This window comes from Lytechinus variegatus, chromosome 11, assembly GCF_018143015.1.
Source record: "Lytechinus variegatus isolate NC3 chromosome 11, Lvar_3.0, whole genome shotgun sequence".
Classification (NCBI taxonomy): Eukaryota; Metazoa; Echinodermata; class Echinoidea; order Temnopleuroida; family Toxopneustidae; genus Lytechinus; species Lytechinus variegatus.
The window spans coordinates 18,208,612-18,220,897 of NC_054750.1; the positions used below are offsets into that span (position 1 = coordinate 18,208,612).

Sequence of the window (12,286 nt, forward strand, 5' to 3'; positions counted from 1 at the left end):
GCTAGTTCGCTGGGCCTGCCGAGTCGGCGAAGCGCGCGCCGGGCGCCCAGCGGCGGGCCGTCGAACTGAAAGCTCGGCGGTGTCTCTGCGAAGTGTTACCGGCTTCTTCGACATCGATTACGCAATAGCTTCCAACGTGTAATTGTTTACAAGGAGCAAGTGACGAATAATCACAACAGGTTGGAAAAGATTTAAGTCAACCAGTCGACAGCTCGACGGTAAGATCCAATCATTTAGCTCTCAGAATTCACATAAGGACAGACCTTTAAATTACCTTGGCTGTTTACAGGCCTAGATCTAGGCCTAGTTGAATTAATAAAGAATTGCACACTGTCACTGATCACTGCACGTCTGCCTGAGATGAATTGAAGTTAATGCATTGTGTCATTTGTGAATTCGTGAATAACCCCGTAGGCCGTACGAGAATAACCAGCCCGGATGACCAGTTGGCATGGTTGGCAAACGTAACTGATTGAATATATCTGAAAAGCTAGAGCATAAGCCAGGCATAACAGTCCGATAATTCAACTCTTTAATCGAGTATCAATTGCTTTAAATTCAAGCATATATAAATTGATATTGATCCATCATGTTCGGGGACCAGAATAACGTTCGTGAAGTGGAAGAAGCCTTGGCGAGGCACGCCTGTCAACCAGCTGGATTTGGCCTTGGCAGTTTCTTAGACCTGGACCAACTTGCACAGCAAGTCCAGACCTTAAAGATGAACCTAGATGTATCTGTTTTACCCCAACAGTGCAAGTCCTTCTTCACCATGGAACCATCAAGTCCAGGAGTAGAATTAGATGACGGTGGAATGAGCTCGATAGAGATGGATGATTCTCGTGCTCACTCCCAAGAAGGAGGCTGTTGCTATGGTGATGATGATGAAGTTGGTCTTCTGAATATTCCTGTGAGTATATCTCCAGCTGCTTCGGTTTAGTTCCAGGGAGAAAACTTGAGCTCTCACTTTTTTTTTTATTCTCATCTCAATCTTCAACAGCTTGTTCTTTTCTTGTTTTTCTATTTCTTTTATTCCTTGGGATGCTTCTTTATTCTGTATTCATTTGTTTATTTTTCTTCATTATTATTCTTTATTAATTTTGAATTATTTTTTATTCATCATTTTCATATATATTCATTTGTTATTGTTCATTTTCATTAGTCATTGTCCATTGTTCATCATTTGATTTAATTTTTCTTCTGTGAATTGAGAGATATTTTTCTTAAAATTGTTTTGCTATTTTACCATAGTATCAATACAATTATCTATGATTGTCATCCCCCACTCTGCCGGGATGTAGGAAATGATGAGGTTCGGTGGTTGCATGTTTGCCTTTGACTGCTTTGAAATTTTCCAAATAAACCTGATTTTTTTCGATTACATTCACGTATCGTTTCAGTAAGCAGTACGAATAAAAACAATGTGGAAGGACACGTCGAAGAAAATAATAGTACGCCTAACGAGGGCGCCCTAACGAGTTGGCGGTAATAGTAAAAAAATGACTGGTCGCCATTAATATCCAACAAACAACAACAACAACAATGTCCAATTGTTGTTCCTCTTGACCTCTTCTCTATCTAGGTCCAAGCATTTAATAATAATAGCCAATTTTTATAAAGCGCTTTTCCCAGGATGGCCCAAAGCGCGTTACAGCATATTATTATCCCGGTCATTGGATTCATTTCAATCCCGCACGAAAAGTGCACAGTTTCCACTCCCTGGGGAGCATTCCTTGCATTCATTGCAGCCTCATTATGGCGCTGGCAAAATCAAACATACAATATCTTTCGCATCCTACCGGGTTCCCATTTAGCACCTGGGTCGAGAGTGGCAAAGTGTGGATTAACGCCTTGCCAAAGGACGCTAGACCGCGGTGGGATTCGAACACACGACCCTCTGTTTACAAGGTGAGAGTCATTTTTTTAAAGATTAAAGCATTTCTTCACATTCTCCAACACCTTGATGCCAAAGACATAAAAATGTCCAATTGCTCTTGACCTCTTCTCTATCTAGGTCCAAGCATTTCTTCACATTCTCCAATACCTTGATGCCAAAGACATCTGCAGTCTCAGTTCGACCTGTAGGCAGTGCAATAGCTTCTGCAGTGATCAACATCTCTGGAAGTCAGTTCTCAACAAGGACATGGTTAAGTGGTCAGAGGTCAGCCATGGAACCTATCCCACAAACCTCACTGCTTCGCAGGATGTGGATTATAAAGATGTGTAAGTTAACACTTAACAGAAAGAAGAAATGATTTTTAAAAGATCACTCAAAACAATTATGAAATAAGTGTATAATTATGTGCAACAGCTAGCCTATGTGCATGTACTTTTAGGGGATCAAGCAAGGGGAATAACTATAATTATTAATTTAAAAAAAAAGATAAAGAGAGGGAGAGAAACCAGGAAAGAATGGGAATCCCTCTACTTTCTTTCCACCACCCCTGATCGATGCAAGTTGCATAGAGTACAGGGGGATTTTCATAAAATCTATATAAACTACTCGTCATGTTGGACATATTTTGATACCTAATTTCTTCACTTGCTATCCTAAGAAAACTGTGCCTCAGTAAACCTGATTGCTACTTTTATATGTGCTAGTCTTCTTCGGTAGAAATGGTTGTATGGTGAAAGGAAGGTGAATTTTCAAGATGGTTTTGATTCTTTGGTTGTAACGAGGCCTAGTTGTAACCATTGTTTATACAGTAACAGAATTCATATATTATGGCACTATATTCATCAGAATTGTCTTTAGGCAATTGCCTGATTCATGATTGTTAAGGTACTGCATTAATCAGCCAACTTTTAAAAGTCTTGAGGTTTGATCTCCGGCCCCTAGCACCTATGCCCATGAGCAAGGCAAATGGATCAAACATGCTCTTTCATTCTGCATAAGAATAAATGAAAATGCCAACAATGGACTTGAGGAATAACATTTATGAATGTATTTTTTGTTGAATTCTGTTTCATTTTCTCTCTGTATTTTAGCTACATGAGATGTCATCCAGAATTGCAGCGAGATCCAGCCTTCAACCTTGCATCCATTCCGCGACTTCTTTGGTCTTTCCTTCCGCATCGCACCCCCATCATCGTCATGTTCGGCCCCGGCCTAGAGACCGACACCTCTACCATCGTCCGAAAGTTCATCACCGGTCACGGTTCCAACATCATCAAAGTGAACGGTGTCTTTCCTGCAATGTACCCAGGTAGCTTGTAGTTAGGCCAATTCAATAAAAATGATACTACTGGGTAAAGATAAATAGTTCTTGTGAAGCGCAGATCACATTTGTCACATTATGACTACATCTTTGCGCTTCCAAAAGATTTGGATATTATTACCGAGGTTTTAGCAGCCATTTACTATACACAGATATTTCAAAGAATTATTTCCTTCCCGGTACTCAATACCTATAAACCTGGTTTGAGTGAATCACAATTTTGATCAATTTTGATCAATTTTTTTGCAGAAGGAAATTTACATTAAAGAGAATGGGAGGTGTATATTCTTTAGACCAGTTCAACCTTGGTCATTGTCTAACTCTGTGCTTACATTATGGGAAGCCAAATTGTGTTTATATTATATGTTGCTTATGTTCTTTCCCCATGCTTTAAAATGATGAATAAAAGTCAAATATATTGACAAATTGAACCTCTACTGTTAAAAATTAGTCTCACAATTGGTTAATGGAAAGTTGACCACAACTTTAGACCAAAGTTTGATTTCTAAAACCCAATTTATGGACTGAAGTTTTCCACAAAGCATCTCATCTGTGAATTCACTGCTAAGTTTTTCAGTAGGTTGTAACAGTTGTCAGTGAAAATTAACAAAATACAAATCTGGGAATCTTTCCCAGAGCTGCCAAGTAGCACTGATTTTCAGTATTTAGTACTGAAAAGTGAGAAGAATACTGATAGTTTCATGTAAAATACTGATTTCTAAAGTTTCAGTTGTATGTGTGGTCCTATGGTATTTTTTGAAAATACTGATTTCCTCACCGAAATACTGATTTTCAGCTTCAAAAATACTGAAATGTTCCTTATCAGGTTGGCAGCTCTGCTTTCCCCACAAAGTGTGGATAATGGATGTAGAAAAATTAAACCTGAATTAGGGTTTAATCCTAATTGGATATGAAATTAAAAAAATTGACATGATGAAGTTCGGTTAATTACTTTAACCAAAGAGTTTGGGCACAAATACATGTAAGTCGTGGATCTGCTTTGGTCTTGTCTCCATGAAAATAAAAGCAACAGAGCATATACATGTACCACGATACTGAGCATCAATTCTGCTCATGAAACTTTTCAAGAAATCCTTTTTCTATATAAAAGTTTCAGATAAAAAGGGTAGTAAAATTTAAATATAGTTCATAGAGTTTTTTAGTATGTCAGTGAATGATGAATAATAATGGAGATTGTTATCATATCTCTACAGGTGTCGGTACCGGTTTTGAAGTGACAGTGAATGACAAGAGCAGAATGAGACTGGTAGTCCTGTACTCAGCTACTAGGTTGGTATCACTTGTAAATATCTACTCATATACAGTGCTTCCCACAAAAGAAGGAAACCGAGATTTACCGATGATTTATCATAACTTAATCACAAATACAATAGACAAATGTCCTACCATTGTAAAGCTTAGAATCTCTTCTTTCATCTGAAATTACTTAGATTATTTCTCATTCATGCATGAGTGAGCAAAAACAATTTGAAGAGGGGATACCTTAAAGTCATTTGGTGGGCTGTATCTGGGTTTCAAAAAGAAAACCACATTTTAAAAAAGTTCAATATCTGCTCTTTAATTTGATACCTCAAATGGTCAATAAATAATAGAGAGCAATTATTGCAGTTGCATATTGTGTATACCCAGATATTGCTTTCAGGACAGATGTTATAGCAATTTAAAGAAAATAACAAGAAATATTTCACAAATTGGTTGAAAATCATTTTGACAAAATTATATCAGGCATTTTTTAGCATTGACTGGTGCTCTTTAGAGTCGCAAATGAAATCTTGTGAATTCAACCCAAGAGCAATATGCATGTAAGACTTAGTAAACACATTGGTGTTGGAATTGGCATGAGCTACACTCTTTTTTGGAAATGTCGTGTGATAGGGTTGGGTCTTACTCTCCTTTTTGGGTATTAATTGTTTTTTATCTTTTATCTGATTTCTATGAAATATCATAACAATCAGAATTGTATCCGTCTGACACGAATCCTTATTCAAACAATCATATCCAGTTTAAATAAACATTGTGAATATACTATATAGGTGATGGTTATATTTTTCAACCATGGTATGAATTTCATGTAATTACTTCAACAGGAAAGAGCGTGAAGCACGTGACTCCAATCAGCCCAGAATGAGCAAACTCATCAAACGAACTTCACCTCCTAACCAAGGTGAGGAAGAGGGCGCTAGTCGTAACGATGGAGAGGATCATGGGAATGGTGCTCCAGCCAGTCGTGTGACGGCGGATGATGAAGATTATTTGAACTTTGAACCCAATGATCATGTGAAGTCTATGTGTCGAGTGGTTGGAGGATTTATATTTGTGGTTGATGCAGCGCAGCAGTTAAACCAAGGTAAAAGACTCTATTTTCACAGGATAACACATGTTGCAAGATATTCATTTGCAATTATATGACACCTAGATAGATCCTTGTTATTTGATTGGTTGTTTGATATCGTTCATTCCGCCCATTTTGCAATGACGTCATCAACCGTGCAATTTTGGATCCATACGATTTTGTCCATTGCACGCGCGCACCGAGACTGCAGCTGCAGGCACCAGCAGTGCGCATGTTATAATGACGTAACAGTCAACAGACCGAACTCGCACTGCATGAGCATGTTTTCATGCATCGAAATTCATAAATTTCATATGAACAAAATAAAAATCAATTTTTAGGTGTCATATAAACTAAATAATGATTTTTTTCATTCGTGCAATGGACAGAATACTTCATTCGGTGAAAGATGAAATAATGATCCATTCAACTTGGCTACGCCTCGTTGAATGGATCATTTCATCTTTCACCTCCTGAAGTATTCTGTCTATTGCACTCTTAAACATTCATTATTTGTATACCAATAGCATAAACGGATTTATGAATGAAAGATCAATAATTGCAAAGAAATTTTACCAGCCAATAAGATTTTTTTAAGGTTTGTCATGTCTCCTGGAGAGGTGTTTAAAATATGAGACAAAACACAAATTTTATTAATTGAATACCAAAATTGTTGACTTAAGTATTGAACGTAACCTCGGCATGCATGTACCCCAATTGTATCCTGGCCTAACATAGTGGGATGAATTTCTTACAACCCAGATGCTTGTAATAAAATAGTACATAAGTAATCTACAAAGATCGGTTTTCATCATCAGCTGATAAATCAAAAAGATTTAGAGTCTGATTTCGGCCCAAGAAAGGGTCAACAGTCATGCTCAAAGTTGTTTGTAGATTCGCTCTTAACTTATACAAATAGCTTCATGAAACACCACTTCAATCAGTACACATTAGCGTTTTTTGTAAGCAATCCACTTCATTTTGTGTTGTAAATCAGGTTCTTGTAGCTCAGGGAGGCCGGAACTATTCGCCTTTATGGATTCAAGATGGACGCCTGAACGGAAGCCACTTCTTGTTCTGTCCAGCATAGCCAACCCAGATGTACCCAGAATACCTTGCGTGAGAGTAGCGGATCAGCTTTCACTGGACAGACTACAACGACCTTGGAAGGTGGGTTTCATTTGTTGTCATGGAGAAAACTCTACTTTTTTTTGATGGGCATAAATGATGACTGTATTTGATTGTGTTTTCATACTATTAAATGGTTATTTGCTTAAACTCACCATAAATTTTGGTTTACATAATCTTTTTCTTCCAAAATGAGAACCGAGATAAAAAAGAATAGTCCCAATGGCCTGAATTATAAAATTGGAGTTGATTGTTCCGTGGTACAAAACCATGGACTATGCTGATTATGATTAGGCCTACACATACTTCTTCACATACACTAAGAAAAGTCAAATTATGGATGCATGATTTTGGCTGATGGGGCATTGCAAGAAACTTGCAATCAATTGCAAGTCAATTTTCATTCACGAAATCAAGCATATGCCGTGTAATTAATTGTAAATTTGCGATTGATTGCTAATCTGCTCCATGAAACAAGGAGCGTAATATGATTTGCTGTAGTTGAAAGTGATCAATCAATTGTAAAATTGCAACAGAATATTTGTGATTGATTTTAAAATTTTCTTGCTAAATCAGTGCTTGAATGAAGCACAATAAGACAAGAAATCTGGTTCTGTACCATGGTACAGTTGAAACCACCTTTGTGAATTTAGGCCATTTGAATAGCCCAAGACTGAATAGGAAATAGCCTACTTCCTATCCTGTATTCAATTATCCACGTAAGAGACTTCTATTACTAATAAAAGTTTGAAGGACAAAGAAAATGTGTGTATAGGTTTAGATAGGTTTTGATAAAACTGGAATTAAACTTAATTTCACCTTTCTGCTTGTACAATCATATTGTGCATACATATAGTTGATTTTATAGGGGGAGTTGATGAGTAATGTGATTTGTTTATGAAAACACTTGGTGTTTGCTGGGATGTGATTTTGATATTTTCTATTGTAATAATTTGATTGATTTCTGACAATTTTTTTTCTCCTTCAGGTTGTTGATTGTGATGTTTCTACACTGAGTGGCCTTTCTGAAGGGGTTGATTGGCTCGTTGGATCAGCACAGAAAATGTAAGGAACTCCAGAACCATTCTAGATCATCTTGATGTTGATTGATTACTCATCAACAGCAGGGAGGAATCTCTTTGACCTTTCAGTGAGGGGGAGTTCATCTACAAACCCATTTAAAACCAATCTGAGGAAACATTGGTCAAGTAAGAAAAGTAAACTCGACCCAGAAGTAGTCAACTGTCTATGCCCTTTAGTGGCACAGAGCCCTTGATAGTATAGAATTTCGTCATCTTTATGGTTGCAAAGGGGCAAATATTTTTCTTTGTAACTATAAGGCTACTTAATAAAAGGTTGACTACTTGACCATACCTTACATTGAAGGAGGGAAAATGAGATGTTTCTTTTTTCATGTTATGGAATACAAAAGAAACAGTGTGTTTGTGTGTGATGTCATCAGGGCTCTTATTTGCATAACCCTGTGGTGGTGATATTTTTTATCTAATTGCTAAGAAAGCATGAATGCTTGTAAACAAGCAACCAGAGGACTGATAGCATAATGTCCTATCTGAGGGACCTGGTAATGAGGATTAATGCCTTACCAAAGGGCACTAGCTCACCAAGTGGGAATCGAACCCGGGTCACAGGAATCTGAAACCCCCGCTCTACCGAGTGAGCTATCGCACCTCCTGTGTGTATTCGGCACAACCGTAAAAAAGGGTGAAACTATTAAATGCTATAAATATGTATTGTGTATCAAACTATGATAGTAAGTGAAACTTTCACAATGCTATTTTGTTTCTATGTTACAAATTACATATAAATGATTAGAAATTTGATTGGAATCATGTTGAATTTCAAATTTTCAGCCGTCTCCTAGCTCATTGAGACATATTTAATGTATGTTCGTCCATGTCATTTGTGGGAATCAATGAATTAAAGGGGAATCCAACTCAAATAAAAACTTGTTTTTATAAGGAAAAGAAAAATCAGACAAGTTGATAGCTGAAAGTGTGAACAATATTGGACAAACAACAAGAAAGTTAAGAATTTTTAAAAAAGTTGTAAATATTGGTAATCACTATACCCATGGAGACTTCAAATTGGCCACATATGGGATGTCATAGTGATGTAAGGCAAGGACTACTCTTCCCTGTACTCCAATGCATATTATGGCTAAATTATCATTTTTCCCAAAAGTTTTATTTCAGATTATATTTTTCTGTCATGAGGACATAAAACAATATGGTAATGGGTACTTGGGAGAAAACCACAAATCCCTGATAATAAAGTACATGGCCGATGGGAAAGTTGTCCTAATTTACTTACCTAGTTGCCAATTTGAAATCTACATAGTATTAGTGATCTCAATTTTAAAACAGCAATAACTTTCTTGTTGCTTGTCCGATTTCTTTCAAACTTTCACCATAATTCTGTTTAATTTATTTTTCTCCTTCCCAATACACCATTTTATGGCCAAGGCTGGATTCCCCTTTAATAAAAACTACCTATCTTTCAATTTGCCCCTAATATAAATGGTCCACATTCCAACAGAATTGAGTGGTACAGGTGCAATATTAAGTGTATACATGTATATCAAGAGCTTTCAGCAGAAAAAGCAACTCTGTAAAGTGAAGTAAAAGTTGCATCTCTCTTTCTCGCAGGAAACCCATAATTGGCCCACATTTCATCATAGGAAAAACATTGGGAGATGTGGGGTGCCAACATAAAAAGTCTGAAATCTGATTTAACTTGGGCCGTGGTCTAACTCTGTGTAAAAATTATGGAAAGCCAAAAATGTCAAATTGTTATGAGCATTGTATGTTTCTTGTGTCTTCAAAGCTCTTCCATCATGCTACAATTGCAAAGAATTCTGGTTCAGTTACAGTACCATTCCCGGACAGTTATGAATGACCCAAGTAGGAGATGAGCTTGTAAACCGAACCTGTAATGTTAAAAGATTTATGTCCCAATTGGCTCTCCATAGTTAATTGCAACTTTAAACGTCCCAATTGGCTCTCCATAGTTAATTGCAACTTTAGACCAGATTTTGAATTAAACCAGAGTAAGGAATGCAGGCCATAGTGCCTGTACAATGGGACTCCTGCTAAAAAGTGTGGCACAGAATTTGGACAGGGTGCCACAGTGCAGGTTTGCCCATTTGCAGGTTGACAAGTCATATAATTTTCTCGCAATTGTCATGATAGTCAATGTGTAATAAGTTGCTAGTTTTAGGCAGCTGAGGTTTCTTAGCAAGTCTTGAACCCTTTATCAGATTTTCATCATGTGTTTGGTATATGTATTTTGGTCAAAGCATATTTTCATTATGAATATTTGTAATCAAGAAATGATGATGAAGACAGTGATAATGATAATAATAGTTCTGTAATGATAATGATGAATATAATGAAAACAGTGATAATAATAATAGTAGTAACAATGATAATGATGAAAACTGATAACATAATGATGGTAACAAGGTGGTTCACAAACCACAAATTTCGCCTGATTTTGCGATCAATAAAACATGCAATGTGATGCATTGACCCCTAGATGAGCTTTAACCTTATGATCCTCAAGGATATCAAATTGTTTTCATCAGTGTACTTTAATAAAATGTTCTTTTTTTAAATAGGTCTTAAGCTATGAAGAACCATGGTAATATATTTGTTATTTTAAAGTTATTGATATAATATAATCTATATTTTTGTAGAATGTCATACTTAGTTATTGCCTGGTTACTTTACTGTGCAGTGCCTATCTGTGTTTTTCTTATGACTCTTATATTTTTAAATACAATATAGTGTACTTAAATTTATTATGAAATGTTGTATGGTGCATCTGATTTTTTATTTCTAATGGGGTGTTGCAAGAAACCTGCGATCAATCACAAGTCTATTTTGGTCCCTAAATCAATCATATGTCTTGTAGTTGATTGCAAAATAGTGATTGATTGCTAATCTGCTCCTAGAAACAAGAAATTTAATCTGATTTGCTACAGTTAATATTTATCTATCAGTAAAATTGCAACAGAATATTTGCAATTGCTTGCAAATATTTTCTTGCAAATATTTTCTTGCAACACCCCCTAAGTCTACAAAACATACAAATTGGCATAAAGTTTTAGTCTGAATATATTCATGGTATATAATATTCAATGTCACAGTGATGGATCCACACTTATGAGAATCTGAGGATGAGGTGTGGGAAGGGGGGGGGGGGGGTATGACTAATAGGAGCAAAAGGGAAAAGACATGCAGAAGTCTATATGCAAAATCTCTGCCATTCCTCATACATTTGTATATTTTTCTTTTTGTTTAATAATAATTTTGATATTGGTCTTGTACACCTATTTCTGTATAAAATCTTGTCTTACTGTATAAAGATAGTCATTTGTAAATATAGATATTATATATTTTACATGCAGATTTATGTAAATAAAAAAAAATGGCTGAAAAGAAATATCATTGTATGCTTGTCTGATTATATGTTTATATTTTCAATTACTTGTGTCGTTAATGTGGAGTTATCAAGTAAAATAATTATAAGCGTTTGACAAATAGAAATGTTTATTTTAAAAAATTAAAACAAACTTAGTATCATGCAATTATTATCTACTTTTAAAATCAAATCTTCTTGATAAATCTGCATCTATCTTCAAATTAGATATTTTTTCTTAGTGCAATTTGCTTAAGCAGGGTAAATTGTGTAGCTTGCGTTCAAGATCTATATGATAGAGGGCGAGATCTAGAGGGAGAGAAAGAGAAAAGAGTCAGGACAAACGAGAGAGATACAAGTAGAAAGAGAGAGGGAGAGAAGGTGGAATGAGGAGTGAATTTCATTTGACATTTGCCAAACAAGTGAGATGGAGGTATTGAACAGACTTCTTCCTTTCTATCTTCCTCCTCAATCATCTTCATCATCGTTTTGTCTTCTTCATCTCTTCTCCCTTTCTTATCTCCTCCTCTGCCTCCTCCTTGTCTTTTGCTTCGTCGTCTTCTCCATTTTTATTTCTTCTTTTCCCCTTCTCTCCCATTACTCCTTTTTATTCCTCTCCTTTAGCTTGCTCTTCCACATCGCTTCCCTCCTCTTTATTGTTCTCCTTATTTTTCGTCTTTTTGTTATGGTTCTCCTTTCTTTTGTTCTTTTCAACCTCTTCGATTTTCTACTAAGGAGCTACATGTTGATGAACTATCTTGAAAGTCACGGGGACACCTCCGTGGGTTATCAGAGAAGTTTCATTAGTTATGGGGACGTCTCTTAGACATCTGCTTTCATGATGAAAAACAGAAAATAGTCTGACCCTGAGCCAAATAATTGTTGAAATAGAACACTATTGTTTCGGCAATTGATGGTGGAATCGTCACTGAAACTTGGAATTCTCTTAAGATCACATAAAATCTATAAAAAAAATCTTGCAATTTCTCGGAGACGTCTCTACGACTATTCAAATTCAGAGTTAAGAACACGAACTTCAGCTTTTCAAGCCCATTGAAATAGCTCTTTACCCCCCCCCCCCCCCCTCCTTACCGCCACAAAATCGATACATGTCGAGTTTCCCCACCTCTCTCGTTATGTAGAGAGA

At 36.4% G+C, this 12,286-nt stretch overlaps 1 protein-coding gene across 3 annotated transcripts; it reads left to right on the forward strand.

Moving 5' to 3' along the window:
• The first annotated feature begins 125 nt into the window (after positions 1–125).
• Positions 126–8,276, forward strand: LOC121424285 (F-box only protein 4-like). 3 transcript variants are annotated; one of them, XM_041619914.1, is made up of 8 exons: positions 126–218; positions 755–910; positions 2,015–2,223; positions 2,989–3,209; positions 4,433–4,508; positions 5,327–5,586; positions 6,569–6,741; positions 7,688–8,276. In XM_041619914.1, exons 2-8 carry the CDS (start codon positions 773–775, stop codon positions 7,766–7,768), a joined length of 1,158 nt encoding a protein of 385 aa, XP_041475848.1. In that variant the 5' UTR covers positions 126–218; positions 755–772; the 3' UTR covers positions 7,769–8,276. The 3 variants fall into 3 exon arrangements, with proteins under 3 accessions (XP_041475848.1, XP_041475846.1, XP_041475847.1); XM_041619912.1 differs by lacking the exon at positions 126–218 and having other exon boundaries at positions 236–910; XM_041619913.1 differs by lacking the exon at positions 126–218 and having other exon boundaries at positions 236–910; positions 2,989–3,206.
• The last annotated feature ends 4,010 nt before the right edge of the window (positions 8,277–12,286 follow it).

Coding starts and splice junctions, on each gene's coding strand:
- LOC121424285 (XM_041619912.1), top strand. CDS start 590: ATGTTCGGGGACCAGAATAACGTTCGTGAAGTGGAAGAAGCCTTGGCG. Junction 5,587..6,568: donor AGCGCAGCAGTTAAACCAAG/GTAAAAGACTCT, acceptor GTTGTAAATCAG/GTTCTTGTAGCTCAGGGAGG. Junction 6,742..7,687: donor GACTACAACGACCTTGGAAG/GTGGGTTTCATT, acceptor TTTCTCCTTCAG/GTTGTTGATTGTGATGTTTC.